This window comes from Cydia strobilella, chromosome 25 (assembly GCF_947568885.1).
Source record: "Cydia strobilella chromosome 25, ilCydStro3.1, whole genome shotgun sequence".
NCBI classification, from domain to species: domain Eukaryota; kingdom Metazoa; phylum Arthropoda; class Insecta; order Lepidoptera; family Tortricidae; genus Cydia; species Cydia strobilella.
Window position 1 is genome coordinate 2,555,054 of NC_086065.1, and position 19,697 is coordinate 2,574,750.

At 37.5% G+C, this 19,697-nt stretch overlaps 3 protein-coding genes across 3 annotated transcripts in view; 1 reads left to right on the plus strand and 2 right to left on the minus strand.

The window, feature by feature from the left end:
- LOC134752664 (androgen-dependent TFPI-regulating protein-like) overlaps window positions 1–19,697 on the minus strand; it is a 46,361-nt gene that overhangs the window by 11,461 nt on the left and 15,203 nt on the right. The window lies entirely within an intron of this gene.
- On the minus strand, window positions 878–6,470 carry LOC134752681 (all trans-polyprenyl-diphosphate synthase PDSS2-like). Its single transcript, XM_063688358.1, has 2 exons — window positions 6,122–6,470; window positions 878–1,850 (listed from the first exon to the last, which is right to left on the minus strand). The coding sequence occupies exons 1-2, from the start codon at window positions 6,356–6,358 to the stop codon at window positions 885–887; spliced, it is 1,203 nt and encodes a 400-aa protein (XP_063544428.1). The 5' UTR covers window positions 6,359–6,470; the 3' UTR covers window positions 878–884.
- Window positions 11,991–18,537, plus strand: LOC134752662 (androgen-dependent TFPI-regulating protein-like). Its single transcript, XM_063688338.1, has 4 exons — window positions 11,991–12,258; window positions 14,406–14,552; window positions 15,615–15,835; window positions 18,339–18,537. Exons 1-4 carry the CDS (start codon window positions 11,995–11,997, stop codon window positions 18,520–18,522), a joined length of 816 nt encoding a protein of 271 aa, XP_063544408.1. The 5' UTR covers window positions 11,991–11,994; the 3' UTR covers window positions 18,523–18,537.

The window sequence follows — 19,697 nt, forward strand, 5'->3', positions numbered from 1 at the left end:
AAAAAAATTACATATCGATTTTTAAAAATTTGGTTCGATACGATGCCCCGTAAGCTCCTGCATCTTTTGACACCAGTGCCTTTCGGCTATCTTTGTAATTTTCGAAAATATAGCCGAATCTCACTCTACGGGATAACTAATCTGTTAATGATTAAATGATAAGGGCACCTGCCCTGCCCACCGTTTTCAACTGATTCCTAAATTTCTTTTTCCAAACGTTAGACAATCTAACTGCCTCGGAAGCCCTCTTTCATCTTTTCGATATCGGCTTTTGTTTCAGAATAATCTACTTTCTGTCCGAAAAAGAGGATATTTTGTCGTTTTTTTCCACCATTTTCAATATTCTAAAAAACCTATATGACCTTCAAACCTTCAAGAAAAGAGCGTATTCCCATCTTAAAGGCCGGCAACGAACTTACAACCCCTCTGGTGTTGCGGGTGTCCATGGGCGGCGGTAATCGCTTACCATCAGGTGATCCGTCTGCTCGATTGCCTCCTATTTCATAAAAAAAATAAAAAAAATTACATATCGATTTTGGAAAATATAGTACCCTACGATGCTCCTTAAGCTCCTTCATCTTTTAATACCACTGCCTTTCGTCTTTCTTTATAACTTTTGGAAATATACCCGAATTTCATCCCCACGAAAACGACCTGATAAACATTTTCAATGTTAAAAAAATATTTTTATTATTATTTTGTAGTCAATATTCACTTAAATTTTCACTTTGTTATTGGCAAGATCCGTCTTGTTCGTAATAATAGTAAATAGGTTAGGTATATTAAGTAATACGAGTACCTACCTATGTCTTTCAGATCTAAAGGATACTTTCATCTTGCCAAAGAGCAACTTAATCATATAGTAACTCGTATTCATAAAGTCTTTAAAAAGTATTTATCAATTTCTTAATCATATCAACCGATTCGTTCTGTCCAATACTTTCAATATAAGCTACGGCTTTCTGCGCATGGTCCTCATACAGCTTTTGAGTTTTATTAATAGCGTCAGTCTTAAGTATATTAAATTTAAGATCTTCATAATCCACATCTTTTAAATCTCCTTTCGCTTGATCTATTATTTGATATAGGCTTGGATTTTCCTCCAAAGCGAATAAGACAGGGGCACTCGCTAAGCAAAACTGATCTTTGTTGTTCGATGTTAAAGTCTGGTTTTCAGCAGCTGCTTGCCAAGCTAGACCGACATGACATCCAAAATGATACGCATAGCTGACAGTTTCCCTATTTTGTTGGTCTAGGACCATCGCAGCCTGGCATCCCTTTCCAAGCAGGGATGCACCATTATAAACTGATCTAATAGTCCATTCCTTCCTAGGTCTGCCCAAGACATCATCAACTGAGATTGAAGTGGTATCAAAAGTGATATCTAAATCATCGACAACTGCTTTAGGTTTGCCTGGTATCGGTTGGTTTTGTTCATCTCGTTCTCCGAAAAATTCTCCTTCAGATAAGTCTCTTAAAGCTGAGGAAATTATGTAGGAGACTTCAGAGTTCCTTAACTTTGCTAGCATGTCATTGGCTGTCACTAAGATATAGTCTCCAAGGAGTAATGCTATTTTATTTCCGAATATCGCTGATTCAGTGCTTTTAGACCGTTTAGCAAAAGGGACGTTGACTATGCCTTTATGGATCAGGTGGCCTGTTCTCATCATTTCGGTCAGTTCGGCGAGAAGTCTTTGCTTCTCTTCTATCTGTTTGGACTGTAGCGTGTGTGCTGAAGTCTTGACTGACTTGGAGAGAAGGAGGATGATCAGCCCCCAGGGTTGGAGGTTCTTGGAGTCTCCGTAGAGAACGTTCTTTGCTGTCTGCATCACGAGGTGGTTGCTGCCAAGCTGGAATGGTAAAATTAAAAAGAATTAGAAAGTTATTTAAAATCACTGCTTTACAAGGTTAGAACAGGTCAGTCTAAGTCAATTATTTATTACTTAAATTTAATTAATAAAATGCGACGGGTTCCGTTAAATTGCATTTACTAGTTAATTAACTTTTTCTTAACACGTTGAAATTTAAACTATGGTTCTGGGCAATATGGTGCGCAAAAGGGTTCCAAGAGTATATATATTATCTAAATAATGTAAATAAGAGAATATGACGAATTTTCGTAACACAATTTCCCAAAGCATCCTTTTATTTTACAACATTTGAAAGTAGTACCTAGCCAGAGACTAAGTCTGGCCATCCAAAGAGGCAACGCTGCCAGTCTTCTGGGCACCATAACACATGATAGCGACCTGGGGAGCATTTTTTATTTAGTTTATTTTAAGTTTTATAAGTTTAGTTTAGTTTTATATTAGTTAGTTTATTTAATTTTAATTTTGAATAAATAAATTACATTATAGTTGAGAAACGCTATTTCTATTTATAACCCGCATAGAGTAACTTATACTAGAGCGGTACTGTCATAGTAAATTTTGTAACCCCAGTAAATTCACTGCCATCTGTCGACACACTTTAAAACTAAAAATGAAGATTTATAAAAATACGATAAAATGTATTTAAATATGGATAAATGATTTTTTTTATTTGCATTAATTATTTTTATGATTTTGACCCATGTTCTTTCACTGATATGCGTTAAAATTGTTAAATAACAAACGAAACCGTCAACGCCATCTATACGACAGTAAGCCAAAGCTAGTAGCGCCCTCTGAACGAGAATCAAATTTTCTTGATTTTCGAGGCACGTTTTTTCCTTAGACCAAAGATAGATATAACTCCGTAATAGATACAACAATGAACAAGCTTTATTGAAAAGATGATAAATAAAATTTACATTAATTGTATAAAACAAAACTAAGACTACTTATAAAATAAAACGATTAAAACTAAACCTACCTAAAAAAAATAAAAATCCCTATAACGGCAAAGTGCCCATCACGCAGGCAGCATTCCCGCGCTGTATCGCGATAGCAAGCCTTTGCGCGAGAAAGCTGCCCGCGCGAGGGTCCCCCGTTGCCTCCCTCAACCGCTTTCCGAGCTCCTTGTGGAGCCCGCGTGCACCCCTGCCCCATGGACCGAGTGTCTCGACACCAAAAGCTACGAATTCGTAGTTGGCGCCGAGACAGCCATATTTATTTGCTTTAAAGCGCTCTCGGGCGTCGGCCGCCGCCGCGGCATTTCTGCTGGTTGATGAAATGTAGGACGCTGCCAACGTATCGGCGCAGGTAGCGTCCCACACCAGTGCACGGCCCATCCTCCATGGGATCAACGACATCCCGTCGGGGCGCTTGCCATCGTCCCGCGCGATCTGGGTCTCCAGAGCAGCGGGGACGCCGGCGCTGACGAGCGCCCTTCTTATGATGTCGTTGAGTGCCGCATGACGAGATAGGCGGCCGGCGCCCGAAGAGCAGGCAAGTCCATGGTGGCCTAGGCGATCAACGTAAGCCCCACAAGAGACGCAGCTGTGGTCCACACAAACATCAGCCCCAACTCGGAGACCGATGGCTATTCGGAGGGTCCCTGGATCGATGAATGTACCCGTGTTTGGTGATGGGTATGCATGAAGCCAGTGTCCAGACTCAGATCGGGAGACAGCAAGGAGCCTTGCGCGGTCCTTACCCGAAGACGTGTGTATTAGAGCCTTCAGGACGGCGTCGGAAGCTATGTTGTCCCAAGCTCTCTGCCCCGTAGGTCTAGGTGGTATAGGTAGGTTGAGCCCAGCTATCCAGGCACTCCTGGCCTCCTCCATGCACGCGATCTCGCAGTTTGATGCCGGTAGGGCTTTAAGGATTTTACCTGCGAGATCAGACGTGCTATGGATTGAGGACAAGAATGCCGGCAGAGCAACACTCGAAATTTTGCGGGTTCCTAAACCACCAAACCTAATAGGCAAAGAAGCTTGGGTCCATGCCTGTTCACAGAAATGGACATTCAGAATTGATTCAAGCTGCGACTTTAGGAGACTATCAATAGATTGGACTAAATCTGCGAATTTAATAGATGTTTACAGTCTAAAGGAAAAAACGTGCCTCGAAAATCAAGAAAATTTGATTCTCGTTCAGAGGGCGCCACTAGTTTTGGCCCACTGTCGTATAGATGGCGTTGACTGTTTTGTTTGTTATTTAACAATTTTAACCCATATCAGTTAAAGAACATGGGTCAAAATAATAAAAATAATTAATGCAAATAAAAAAAATCATTTATCCATATTTAAATACATTTTATCGTATTTTTATAAATCTTAATTTTTAGTTTTAAAGTGTGTCGACAGATGGCAGTGAATTTACTGGGGTTACAAAATTTACTATGACAGTACCGCTCTAGTATAAGTTACTCTATGCTTAGACTGTATCCATCTATTACGGAGTTATATCTATCTTTGTAACCCGTCTTAAAAACGAAACTACTTATTTATTAACGTGTAAACAATAACAGCTTAGTTCCTATTTCGATGAAACCACTTTCACGCCCACCTACTTACCGTCATATCGTCGTGAAAGTAGTCTGTATATTTAATCGTCTGCAGTTCGATTTTTATTATAGCAAAGATAATTAAGTAGACATAGAGTGCTCACTCTAAACATCTTTTTTGTTACCAAAACGACTATTATTTTCGTAGTCGACATCTAGCGTCAAGTAGCGGAATTATCAGTACTGCTACTCGACGATAGATGACGCGACGAACGGAAGGTCTAATGCTCAAGGATTTTCAGCTAATATTATAACCGGATTAACCGGAACTCTATTTTCAACTCCTTCTGCTTATAATATTAGTTGTAAATTGTTGAGTAATACACTTTTCGTCAGTCCGGACACAAGTGACATCTAGTGTTGAGTAGCGGGACTGATAATTCCGTTTCTTGACGCTAGATGTCGACTAAGAAAAAAATAGTCTTTTTGGAGTTTTTTTCTTTTTGCTCTTTGGTCTAAGCTACTTTGCACCATCTTGAATAGAAAAAAGTCCCCCATTTTGTGTGTCATGTTTTTATTGAAAGTTGAATGATGACACGGCCACACTTTGTTACTACAAATGCCATGCAGATTTAGCTTGGTCCAACTCCATTTATGATTTGATATATCTTTTTATCAGATCACGATTAGACCATATGCTGTTTCTGACCGAGCGAAGTGAAGGGAAGGGGTGTTAGTCAACTAGACGTACCTACATTTGTACATATGGTATATGTCGCAAGTATGTCTCATGATGACTTTAGAATTAAGTATACTTAATTGATGAGATGAGAACTAAACTATTTTTGGTATTAGCCGAATCAAAGATAGATATAACTCCGTAATAGATGGATACAGTCTATGGAAAAAACGTGCCTCGAAAATCACGAAAATTTGATTCTCGATCAGATGGCGCCACTAGTTTGGCCTACACTCGTATAGAGGGCGTTGACTGTTTCGTTTGTTATTTATAATTTATACGCATACCAATGAAAGAACATGGGTCAAAATCATATAAAAATAATTAATGCAAATAAAAAAATCATTTACCCATATTTAATTACATTCTATCGTATTTTTATAAATCTTCATTTTTAGTTTTAAAGTGTGTCGACAGATGGCAGTCAATTTACTGGGGTTACAAAATTTACTATGACAGTAGCGCTCTAGTATAAGTTACTCTATGGCCGAATAAAGGGAGATATAAGAAGAGGTTTCATCCTTGTTAAGAATCGACTGCTCAAAAATATGTTTTTAGGAGATTTTTTCTCTGACTACATTTTTCATAGAGTTGTGAAAAACGTCAGAATGTTTAATTTAGACAAAAAACATTTTTTCTATTCTATAAACTTCCTGAAACTACTTTCAGCTCAAAAATAGGGGATGGTTTCTGTATTTAATAGTAGATTGTGTCACAAGGGAGCAAAATGACATATTTACGGCGAGGGCGTACAATTGAATCCTAAACGAAGAGAAGGATTCTATAATGGAATCCTGAGCGTAGCGAGGGATTCTAAAAAGTTATATCAATTCTAATCTAACTCTACTATGTACTTTGTCAAAATTAGAACATTATAGCGATTGGTTCCTTTAGGTAAGTTATTTTTCATTTAGGTATTGGCAATTAATTATGATTTTATAATTTAGGTGATCAAGTCTCCCCTAGGATCAAGGACTCATGAAATAGATGTAAAGCTGAAAAAATGAAACTCACCAATTTCCTTAGATACAGCGCCATATTAGCAAACTCGTCACTCAACAGACACCTCAAATTCATAAACGAAGTAGGATATCCCACAACTTTCTCAGCATCTCTTATAATATTGCTCCAATTCGTAAAAGGCGGTCGCAAAAGTATCAAAATCTCGTCCTTCGTCAACGAAGCCATTGTAGATTCGTGTCGAGTTTGAAAAAAGAACGGCCGGCGAAAAGCGCGGAAAACGCGCGCCATTTTGAATTTTTACTTTTTAATTTGAGACGACGATCGCGTGCCCCGGCGGACGGGTAAGTGATGTGCGTGAGACTGTGTTGCCAGTTTTCTCGAATCAATGACCGACCTCAAAAGTTACTGAAGTGTGGTACATGATAATTATAATAATATGTGACAAGGTTGGTTATAAACACCATTGTTTATATAACCAACCACCTATGTGTGTGTATTGTTTTAGTAATTATAGATTTTATCAACTGTGTCCGTGTAAGTTGTGTAATCGTATTATATTAGTATGTTATTAGCAAGGCATTTGTAGTTTGTACCTAATATTTACTTTGGTCTTTGGCCTATGTAGCAAATGTATTTGCAACATAAACAATTAAACATAGTCACGAAGACCTCGATTTCGATAAACAGAATAGTCGCAGATTAGTGCACTTTTCGGTTTATTACTTTTAAAAATTTAATTAAGGTCTCTAAAAAGTATATTTTTAACATGAAGTTTCTTAATACTTACCTATGTCGAGTTTAGTTTGAGAAGTTTTTAAGAGTATGGTCTTTATTCTCTGTGCAGGAACGTCAGCTACATTTGTAGGTGCCATTGTCAATTGTTTGTGCCCATTTGTTGTTATTTGGAGTGTACCATAACACTAATTTTTTTATTGTATTGTAAATACACAAGAATACAATATGATTCTTCTTAACAATTTAATTGGCCAGTTTGAATGAAGCCCTATAGGATGCTAGTGCGGCAAATAAAGAACGCAACTGCAAATGCTTATGAGCCCTAATACATTTTAAAAAATCCCATAAATCCGGTAAAACACCATTCTACTGGCAACTCAGCTGCGCCTGACCGTGTAAAGTAGGCCGCTAGTGGACAGACCGATACACCGTAGAGAAAAACAACTTTACACATACACCTACCACTCATAAAACACTCAAAACCCGACTCTAACTGAATATAGATAAGAGCTAACAGCTGTTTCATGGATCGCATAACGTTTGTTAAACAGTCCAGTTTTAAAAGATCTCCGTTTCCTTCAGGTATGGTCTCAGGTACAGTTCAACTTGTAGTGGTAATTTAAACGGATTCCTTTTTCGAAAGTTACTTTTTTTATAAGATGCGTTAAGTACCATTTCACTTCAGACCAGTTTTTATGGTCAGGTCAATAATCAAGATTCAAGATTAGGGATTTGATGTAGATGTCACATGTCACATATGCCAACCCCCATTTCTAGTTATTTTTACATCACAGTAGAAAATTAATAAGGAGTATTGGGGTTTTCAGAAAAAGGTGTACCTATCACTTTTTTCGGCTCAGAACCACGAGGAACATCAGATTGTAATCAGTTTGTACAAAATGTATGAGAAATTGCGTCAGATTTTTTTGTTTCCCTTTTTAAATCGATAGTCCTCATTATGGCTCTACACGATGGGCCATCATACTTGCCCACTAAGATGGGCCAGCGTGTAGAGAGGGTAGTGGTGTCGGATGGCTTATGGCGTGGCGGGATGGCGATAGGATGGCCGCGTTGTCGATTTTTCGTCCGCACATCAAAGGTAGTAGCCAGCGATGGCGCGTACGCATCTACACGTGGCCCATTTCATAGTGCGTGCCATGTAATAATATACTCCGTCTGGTACTCTCTTCCGAGACTCGCGAACCACGTCTGACACAAGCCTACGTCATCGTGAACCTTTTAACAGCATGATGACGTAGAGTTGTGTCAGTCACGTGGTTCGCGAGTACCTTGATATGATTATACCATGGTGCGTGCTCTCAACCATCGCATGGCCATCTCGTTGATCCAGCGCTGGGCCATCGTGCCAATCCTACAATCTCTGACTCTTTGCTTCATACAATGCTTCATCTTGTTGTAGATTAGGGTGCCTAGCCAAGCTTATGTCTCTCTGTGGCATTAATATGTAGGAATGATAGAAAGAGATTAACGTTTGTGATTGTCATCTTGACTAAGTTCTCAGGCACGCAAAGTTTAACGGCAGCCTAGCCAGCGGGCGCAGCATGGTTCCATTTTTGTCGTCTATCACTATGCCCGTCACTTTCGGACTTACTCACTTGTTAGAACGTGACAGGCATAGTGACTTGCCTGTCACTTGAAGACTTTGACCACATGAATTAAAATACAGGTTATGGTGTTTACTGTTTACCTTACGGATGCGCGTGAGTGCCTGAGTGGCTCAGTCGCTTACCGTTACACCTACGGTGTGGTCGTCACTGTTACTTTTACTTAGTATCAGGGATCGAATACCGGTATATTTTTCATACAAATTAACCGGTATTCAATTTCGGTATCTCGGTTGTTTGTGTATATTTTTCCATTTCATTTAGGTAATCTGATAACTCATTGTCCTTACCTAAATACCATTATACAATATCAATGAAATATTTCAAATGCTACGTGATATTTTGATTTTAAGTTATACAGGTAACGATCCCTGCTTAGTATCGTGAAACAAGTAGAAGTACCGATTATTTTATTAGCAGGTAAGTGGCTATACGTGTAATGATAGTATTTAAGTTATATAGGGAGAGTCCGAGATACTTGCCCAGGTGGGAGTTTAGAACCATTTTTTTGAAAAAAGTTCCAGAATATAACGTACAATATACTAGCGACCCGCCCCGGCTTGGCACGGGTTACACAAAACATTAACAAATGTGGTATTTTCTATAAAAAGGGACCTTATTGTCGATGGCGCTTACGCCATTATAAACGATGTTTCGAAATAAATACAATGCCGCGCGACGCTGTGCGGCGTAAGCGCCATAAACAATAAGGTCCCTGTTCATAGAAAATGCCCAAAATTACATCTAAACCTTAATTAAGAATCACTATTGATAGGTGATAACCGCATGATCGCATGAATATCCGTTTAATAGTTTTTGATTTTATCTCGAACAATTAACATAGGTAACAGACAGAAGCGGCGGGCGACTTTGTTTTATAGTTTGTCAAAGGACTGTCTCATTTCAAACATAGACAGATATCTTTGTCTTACACTAGTACCCAAAAGAAAAGGATGAGTATAGTTTTTTTTTGTTCTTATTTACTGACAATTTGGTTTGACCAACTACCTATATAAGGTGTAGTGTTTTGTTTTTGCCATGCGAATAGGTATCGTTACGAGGAGAAGAGAAGGTGGTTTAATTTAAGATTTTTTTAATCGTCAAATTTGGTTCAAGTCTCCCAGATTCCCCCTAAATAGTGTTATATTTTATTTGGATATGTCTAAATAGGTGTATTAAAAAAATAACAATTAAAAATGACAACTATAAATGACAATTAAAAATTAAATCTAAAAAGTAAAAAAATTACCCGAATAAACCGCTCCCCGCCGTCCCGGTACGAAAAGAATACTTGAATGTAGCCATACTTAGTTGATTATATCTAAATTATGCAAAGAATATATCTTTTCCCCTCACTAGCTCGGAAAGCCGTCTGTTATCCTTTAAAACAAGCGGGGAAAAACGCATTTTATCCACTAGTGGGGAAAGTAATTTGACCTTGGATGGAGCGTGTTTAAGTAGCTTGACAGATAACAAAACGTAAAACGCTCATAATAATGGTTCGTTCGATATTAATTATCATTAAATAAATGGTTTGAGAATTTAATAAAAAATACCAAATTTAGCTTTATTTAATAATTTTAAGTCATAAACCTTAAAATTCCATAAGAACGTTAGATTTTTTTATAATGATGTTAAATATAATTCTGAACGCACAAGTTGAGTCGATGCAATTTCAAAACGCATCGTTGACATTTCATACGTCAGAACAGAAATGTCAACATTGTCAACAAAATTTTTACTGTTATTCTCACCGACTCACGTAAAAATCAGAATTTCTAGTGTTTTCTGTTATAATATCGTAAAAAAAATAGTAATTCCAGTGATGAAGATGATCTAACGCCTGTGGATGTTGCACTTTCCTCGCTATAGTGAGGGGAAAAGTTTTGTGTTACACACGGGTGCAAATGTATTTTACTTCTCGTGTGTTGAAACACTCGCTACGCTCAGGATTCTATTTTAGAACCACTCGCTTCGCTCGTGGTTCAACTATAGAATCCTTTCGCTTGCTCATGTTTCAATTCCACACTCGCGGGTAAAATACAACTTTGCACCCTTGTATAACAAATAACTATTTCACCTCAGCAGCTCGAACAAGCCTACTTTCGTCACTCCCTGGAGTGAGGAAAGTGCGACTTTCCTCACTCCAGGGAGTGAAACAATGTAGCTTTTTAATTTAGTGAAGGCCATGAACTTGATACTTTTATTACATTTTTTTTATGGTATGGTACGGTACGGTACGGTACGGTACGGTACGGTACGGTACGGTACGGTACGGTCCGGTACGGTCCGGTCCGGTCCGGTCCAGTCCGGTCCGGTCTCGAATCGTATCGCATCGTATCGTATCGTATTGTATCTTATCGTATCGTACATATTATAATACTTTTTTTTCTGTTTATTCTGTGTAATTCGAAATACATTTTAACCTTTAATATGTTCTCACTACTGAGGTGAAAAATTATGTGTGCAACACGAGAGCAAAGTTATTTTACATCTCGTGTTTTTGAGTCCCTCGCTACGCTCAAGATTCTACCTTAGAATCTCTCGCTTCGCTCGTGATTCAATTATAGAATCTCTCGCTTTCTCGGGACTCAAAATAAACACTCGCAAGAAAAACCAACTTTCCTCTCTTGTTGCACAAATAACTATTGACATGCAGTCGTGTTTTTTTTTAGTTATTTTTAATTGTACTTAATATGTTAATATCCTAAAATTAGCAGATTGCCATTGTGACCTTGACTTGTTTACTCGTACGTAGGAATAAATAACAATTAATAACAAAACCAGTAAAACAAAAGGTTACTAAGTACTTGTAATATACATAGATATAGCAACCTATGATGTTGCTTACGTCCATGGGCGACGATGACTGCTTCCCATCAGGCGGCTCGTCTGCTCGTTTGCTGAATATCACATAAAAAAAAAAAAAAACCTAGCGAACCTATCATCTTATCTTATACCTTTATACGAGCAATTCTTGTATATATCAGTAATCAGTAATTTATTGCTTTCATAGGTACAATAAGGTCTTACATTAAAATGGTGATCTAGCTATGAACCCTGTAAGGGCACTGCAAATTGAGCACGTAACTTAATACTATAATATTACATAACATATCCCATATATATAAATTTAACATCATGAGAGGGGGGAGGCCTTTGCCCAGCATTGGGACACAATAGGCTCGCACATGAACACAATATATATTTATATATTTCGGGGATCTCGGAAACGGCTCTAACGATTTGGATGAAATTTGCTATATGGCGGTTTTCGGGGGCGAAAAATCTATCTAGCGAGGTCTTATCTCTGGGAAAACACGCATTTTTGAGTTTGTATATGTTTTCCGAGCAAAGCTCGGTCTCCGAGGTACTTGGTTTAAAATGAAAAAAAAAAAAGTTTTTTTTCTGTTAAAACATAACATAACTATGGTAAAGATCTCTTAGTAGGTATACAATACCTGTGGCATTGTTACAGGTCGCTTCAGATGCCCGAGGGCAAGCTGTCCAGAAATAGGGTCCGTCGACTCAGGCAACGAGTCAATGATTTTCATATTTCACGATATGCCTAGGAATTTCATGATCTGCCTGATTTTACTATCGGCCGCCGACATCTATATTCTCATTATAACGATCAAATATTTATTTCCGAATTTCAGCAAAATGGCCGCCATCTACATGCGAATGCTGGGGTACACGGTGACCTTGACAATGCATGGCTGCAACATGTTCGTGATGAACAATCTTCTTCATGGTCCAGTCATGGAAGACCCTAACATTAGGACCTTCACCGCGATGTATAAAAGATTCTTCACTGTCTGGACTATGGTAAGTCGTGTTTCCAATAGCCCAGTTCTTCTAATCAAGCCATGTAAATTCATTTCATTTTATTTCATTTCGTTTTTATAAGCTTCTATTTAATCGAATTTAAACTGTTGCGAGACATACTCACTTGTTTTAGTCACTCGCGCGACATGTTTCGGAGAGCCTAGGTCTCTTTTCTCAAGCACTAATAGTGCGAGCAGCGTTCACGACGACCGTAGACCGGAGTACGCAATACACGGTCGTCGTGAACGCTGCTCGCACTATTAGTGCTTGAGAAAGGAGACCTAGGCTCTCCGAAACATGTCGCGCAAGTGACTAAAACAAGTGAGTCTAAACCGTAAAATGATTTAAAGCTTCTATTTAACTTGCCCTGTTTGTCATTATTATTCACAACGACGGGACTTAATCGCGTAAATTAGGTTTAAATTTACCTCCGACGTTTCGAGGACGGCGTTGTCCCCGTGGTCTCGGAGAAGACTGGCTAAAGTTGACATCAACATCTTCTACGCGCGAGTTTTTCGAACTACCCGCACTTGGTCTTGTTTATTAACTTAAACGTTTTGCGCACTAGGGATGTCACCGGGTCGACACACAACACTCACAATATTAGATTTATTAACTTTCGATATTTGTTTTCGCTTACACCTACTAATGACCCCAGTAAGTGATTCCATGTGGATGAGATCTTAAAACCTTCATCTCGATTGAAATTTCTGTTTTTTGATTTCAATGACTTCATGGATTTTTCTACTATAAAACCCACGATCTGTAGAAAGTATTCTAGGGTTGGGTATAATAATGAGTAAAAATCGTGAAAGTTTAAATCAGTGTTTTGCCCTGTTAGTATGTTAGCGAGGGTACAAATCTTGGAAGCTAAATTTGACCCACTTCCCGATTTCCGATTGAGCTAAAATTTTGCAATGTAAATTTGATGACAATGCAATATTATGATGAAATGGAGCTGATCTGATGATGGAGACAGGACGTGGCCATAGGAACTGTGATAAAACAACGCAAACTAATTGTGTTTGGGATTGTTAGAATTGTCTCGATGAGTATTGTCAAAGGTGTTATAATAATAATAATAAAAGTTCTTCATTATTTATTCAGTCAGCGATATAAGATTGTAACATTTTTTTTTGTCAAAAACATATTTATTTAACACATATAAATAATCTCACAGTTAACAGTAATAATATGGATTAGTTTGTAATCATTATTATTTACAATAACCCCGTGTTTATTATAACCACATGACATAGCGCCATATTTATAATAGGTACGCGTTTTAGACTGAGACAAGTGATTTTTAACAACAACTCATATTCTAGATATCATTACTTGTCTTGTCTATGATCAATATCCATAATTCCATTATACATTTTAAAACAATAACTGAGTGAGCAGTAAATGTGAGTGACTCGTTACAACGAGAATAGATGAACATTTTTATTTATTTAACCCTTAAATGCATAATGATGTATATATGCATCGTATATTTGATGGTCCGTGGATCAATATGCAGCTATCCAAAATATTATTCCCTCAATCTATACAACATGACACATCTATTTCAATTTATTAAAAAGTTATACAAAACATCATGCATTTAAGGGTTAAATTAAACACAATTTGTGACGTTGTCAACCAAAAGGTACCATTGTCGCTTGTTGATAAGGTTGATTTCTAATTGAAGCTATATGGAAATAGCGCTTTACTCACAAGCGACAATAAGTACCTTTTTGGTTGAAAATGGCACATTTGATGTTGACACAAGGCCGTTGTCTGGAGCCGCAAATCGGCCGTTCATACACATTGCAGTCTCACTAAAGTAACTAAAGTCAACAGCAACATGCAATAACTGAATAAGAATTTTATTAGGTATAGTTGGTCAAGCAAATCTTGTCAGTAAATAAGAGCAAAACAACTATACTCATCCTTTTCTTTTGGGTGCTAGTACTAGTGTAAGATAAATATAGTATGATTCTCTCTGTCTATGTTTGAAATGATACTACTTTGACAAACTATATATTTAAATTAATAAGGTACCTAGGCCATTAGAAAAAAATCGAGTAATAATGACTTACGAAAATTTAATCTCACCCCTTGTGCTAATTCACCCCATTTATACTTCAAACCGTATATTTCAGTTTCTCCAAATCTTCTTGGCATCGCTGGGTCTGACATCTGACTACCTCACGCTAAAGTACTCCAACAAGACAGAACCTCATTGGCTTGGGGTTATTAGGAGCACGAAGAATCGCCTTTTCGCTGCTGTACTCTGGCCTACGGTTTTTGTAAGTTAAACTTTATAAGTTTTATTTAAACTTGTTTAAAATCTTTAGACATTAATTAACATATTATTTTAAATTGATTATTCACGAAATATTAGCCGAATATAGAAATAAGAATAGAATAGAAATAATTTATTCGTTAGCACAAACACAAAAATAGAAAATCATACAAAACAGAGAAACATAGAAAGAAAAAGTGCCACGATATGGTCTCACACCAGCAGGCGACTGCGCTGATCTTCCGGTGATTCGAATAACAATATAATAATTATATTGCCTTATAGTTTACAGTCGAATCTTCCCTACGTCGCAATGTATTATGAAATTTATGAAATTTCAAATCATGCATCCTGCATACTACACTAGTGAATCTGCAATAGCAAATTATTTAACACAGTCATGGTAGTTAGATAATTTAAGGCGCAAGGTGCAAATGACTTGCTAATTAAAGATACAAAGGAAATTGCATAACTAATATAACTATGATACTACTTAAGAGTCCGCAGCAAGCTCGGCCGAATTTCACCTTTCCATACACACGGAGTTTCGTTCTCATGTTATAACTACGTGTAATGAAAAATGGCATCCTGTCCGTAGTTTGCAATAGGCTAGACTATCCTTTTCAGAAACACTGGATGCAGCTTCATGTTAGAGCACCTATCTAGTCTAGAATGTAATTGTAATTTTATGTTGTATTTATAACTTTATTCATTTTTGTTTTTTATTGATATATTTTTGTTTTGTTTTGTGTGTGTGTGTAAATCTTAATTGTACCTATACTAACAACACTATGGACAACGGTCTGCAATAAATATTTCAACAATTATAATGTAGCAAACCATAAGGATACATATAGTCTCTAGTCAGCTAGAGGATATGGCGCCCGGGGCAGTCACCAAATTTGCGCCACCTGACGACTTACGAAAGTTTCCCTGGTGCTGCCTTTTGCCCATTTTGGTGCCCCCCCCCCTTTATGGCGCCCGGGGCACTTGCCCCCTCTGCCCCCTAGTTACGCCACTGCCTCTAGTTCTATTAACCCCGTTTTAAGTTCTAATTTTGTTGCAGCTCGTCTCCACCCTGTTCTGGTCGCTCTACCATTACGACCGCAGTCTGATTTACCCCCTCTTCGCCGACAAGATCCTCAGCAGCACCGCCAACCACATACTGCACACGGCTGTGGTTCCGTTGGTGGTGTGGGAACTAGTTTTCCAACCAAGAAGTGTGCCGAAGAGTCATGCGGTTAATGTTACTATGTTGACGGTGTATATGTTAACGTATTTATTTGTGTAAGTATAATAATAAATATTTGGGGACAATCTTACACAGTTCCTCGACCTAGCTCCAAACTAAGTAAAGCTTGTACATATCGGAGCAGCCAAGGCGCTCACAAATATCTGAACACGTCTCTATTGTCATGGCGCTAGGTGCGTGTTCAGATATTGTGTACACTTTGGCCGCTCCATTATATCTGATGGCGAATGTACTGTAGGTACTAGGCGACGAGTTACATACTTAAATCTTAGATAAATACATACTTATATATATAGAAAACACCCATGACTCAGGAACAAATATCCGTGCTCATCACACAAATAAATGCCCTTACCGGGATCGAACCCGGGACCATCGGCTTCGCAGGCAGGGAGTAGCCATTAACAGGCATTCCCCTCTGTCGAAAATATTCGGCCAATTCTTCTTCTTCTTTTAAAATTATGGCTTCAGCCCAGTGGGACTATTTCGCCAGTATCAAGGTATTAAGAGGTTTAAAAACGACAAAAATTGTACGGTTGTACAAGACAGTGTACGGTGATTTGTTAGCTCTTGTAAATCGATAGCTAGACTTTACAAGAAGCACGTGGACTACCGGCCGTTGACTCCAAGATGGTGGTTAAACGCGCTTCAAAATTAATTCTCCATTCACTGCACACTACCACATTAGTTTACTGTATAATAAGCTATCGATATTACACTTTAAACAATATTAATGAGCAAAAAACAAAGTAATTAACCACGATGCTAACTATCAAGATGGCGCTCGAACCGGAAGTCCTATTCGGCCAATGGTCATACACAATGTATGCTGACATTTATCTGACATGGCTATTTTGACGTTACGTATACATTTGACGTTCAGACGGGCAGACTTTTTTGTACAGCAAATTACAGACGTGCATGGTGGCTCCGTTTGGTTATATCCTCCTAGGAGTCCTAGGTCACTACCCCTACCCACGGCTAGACAGGTCGTTAGTATATATCTGACATTGTGATAATACTTAATAAAATGAATAAATAATGATGTTAGTGTTTACCCGCCTATGGCAATAACAAGAGAAATTATAATCAGTCAGTAACTTGGTCACAATATTTTTCGTTGTCTTGTTTTTGTCCCCAAAAAATGTGACCGATTGGAGCTTTTCATATGGAGTGTAATTTAGTTTTTAATTTTTCACTTGACAAGGGAATTATAATCTACAGCTAGAAAGACATGCATAGCACTTTCTTTTATTTGATAAAAGACGAAAGTAGAAGCGGGATAGACTAGTGAGAAACAAGACAACGAAGAAAATTTTGACCCCAACTTTTTATCGCTATGTTGGCACTGACGTGTGTCCTATTGTGCGTGTGTCACTAAGCGTTACTTCCTACCAAGGGCCTGACACTCTTTGATAGAGAAAGATAGTCTTACTGCGATTCCTATAAGAGGAAAGAGAAAATAGTGCCATGCTTTGTCCTTATCAGGTAGGAGGCGATGGCGAAATACCGAAATTTATATAAGTGAAAGAGAAAAAGGCCTAGGCTGTCCAAATTTTATATGAATATTCTTTCTCTTACCCCCGGTCGCTCGGTGGCGCATCTATAACTACTTGTATATACTATGTCTATGCTTCCTACAGAAAAAAAATCTGAGTTACCCTCTATAGTCATACTACTCTTTGCTCTAGTCGCGCCTAAAGAAGTAAGTTTTACTTCATGTTGAAAAATACTGCTTAGTCAGGTATTTAAAAAGTTTTGCATGTTTATCTTATCCTTTTTTGTGTTTTGAGCAGTTTTGAGTTTTACCTGTCAGCCTGACATTTTAGTATTTATTGGTATTTAGCATTGAACTATTATTACTAACGAACCGGCAGAGAGAACCAGTATTTTCCGCCATGAGTTATAATAATAATAATAAAAGACGTTTATTCAAGAAGTTGTAACATAGGTACACAATAAAAGTACACGATATGCTTACAAACTAATTGAAAGGGAAGGTGGCTCAGCTGATGTCTGTGCCAAAAAGGCTGCCGTTTTGGCAACAAACCGAGCGTGAATCTCGCGACCTAAACGCGTAAGCGCCATGAATTTTACGGCGCTTACGACGTTTTGGTCGCGTGGTACAGGTTGTGATTGCGACAATTTCATTGTTTGGTATGTCGTTTCTATAGTAATAATAACTCAATGGTATTCAGAAAAAGTTTAAGTGGGGAGTTCCTAATTATATGGATGGTATAGAAAGGATGCCAATCTCTTATGGCAGAATTGTTGCAAAAGTGACCGCTTTCAGCTTTAAATAATAGTTCCTAATCTCTCCGGTGGCGCTAGTTAGGCTCTGGAACATGAGTATAACATGAACCAACAAATAACCCGACCAAGTTACGTAGGTTGTTTTTGGGTGTATTTCGGTGTATGGTGGCGCCGCCTAATTACTGTTTTTTGATGGACACTTTTCATACATAGAGATTTGGCTCCTTTATATAGGCTCCATGCTAATTATTTACTTAAATAAACAAAGTATTTTATTGTTTTCAGAATGTATTACACCTACGTAGAGCATGGAATCTGGATGTACCCCATATTCGGCATCGCATACGATACTCATTTCTGCTTTCCCCTTATTATAACTGCGATTGGCGTTATGCTGTTCGTATATTACCACATGCAATGGGTTTTAACTATGATAGTTTGGGGTTCGCGAGAAAAAATCAAAAAATAACAATGGTAAAATCATGTTGGGACAGCGTTCTTTGAACATGATGATAGCGAGGATGTTGAGACAGCGTTCAAATGAGGTGACTGAAAACAATATAAGATTTAAAAACGTAATAATGATTAATAAAAACAACAATTTTATTTAAAAAATCTTTTGCTTTTATAATTTTTGGTACTAACAAACTATGGACACTTATTCGTCTGAAATAAATGATTTTTTTTTTTTTTTTTTTATATAATTTTATTTCGGCTGCTCGGCCGAATTGCACCTTCCCATACAAACGTAGTTCCGCTCTCATTTTAAAACTACGTGTTGGATTGTAATGAAACTTTCCACATACAATGACGAGGTACTTATATCTAGGTCTGAAATTAGTTTATATAGCTCTAGTTTAAAAACAAACGAAATAGAGCAAAAACTAATTTTGTATGAAAAATTTAAATTCGCTGTATTTTTTTAACTATGGTATCTGAAGCTACATAAACTAATTACAGACATATAGATATACATTAGCCTATTGTAAGTACAAAGTATCAGAGCAATCTAGCTAGTTTTAAAATGAGAGTGGAACTACGTTTGTATGGAGAACCGAGTTTGCCGGAGATCCATAAGTTACGTCATAGTGTCATAGCTCATGAGTCATGACTGATAGTCTCAGTTGTAAGTTCAAAGTACAAAAAATTATAATATTATGAAATAAAATAAATTTAGTACAAATAATTATAATATTAATTTATTATTCATGTAGGCATAGCAACAAGCACTTATGAATGGCAATAGATGGATACAGTCTAAGGAAAAAACGTGCCTCGAAAATCACGAAAATTTGATTCTCGATCAGATGGCGCCACTAGTTTTGGCCTACACTCGTATAGAGGGCGTTGACTGTTTCGTTTGTTATTTATAATTTTAACGCATACCAGTGAAAGAACATGGGTCAAAATCATATAAAAATAATTAATGCAAGTAAAAAAATGATTTATCCATATTTAAATACATTTTAACGTATTTTTATAAATCTTCATTTTTAGTTTTAAAGTATGTCGATAGATGTCAGTGAATTTACAGCGGTTACAAAATTTACTATGACAGTACCGCTCTATATTATTATATCCTCTTTGTGAATGGTGAATATTATGTACATATATTATCTTAAGCTAATTATCAGAGCAATTTAT

What these genes read in the sequence shown, in the direction of transcription:
- LOC134752681 (XM_063688358.1), bottom strand. Translation starts at nt 6,358, where the DNA reads ATGGCGCGCGTTTTCCGCGCTTTTCGCCGGCCGTTCTTTTTTCAAACT. An exon ending in CGCTGTATCTAAGGAAATTG is followed by an intron (nt 1,851 to 6,121) that starts GTGAGTTTCATT and finishes TTACCATTCCAG; the next exon opens with CTTGGCAGCAACCACCTCGT.
- LOC134752662 (XM_063688338.1), top strand. Translation starts at nt 11,995, where the DNA reads ATGCCTAGGAATTTCATGATCTGCCTGATTTTACTATCGGCCGCCGAC. An exon ending in TACTCTGGCCTACGGTTTTT is followed by an intron (nt 14,553 to 15,614) that starts GTAAGTTAAACT and finishes ATTTTGTTGCAG; the next exon opens with CTCGTCTCCACCCTGTTCTG. An exon ending in ATGTTAACGTATTTATTTGT is followed by an intron (nt 15,836 to 18,338) that starts GTAAGTATAATA and finishes TATTGTTTTCAG; the next exon opens with AATGTATTACACCTACGTAG.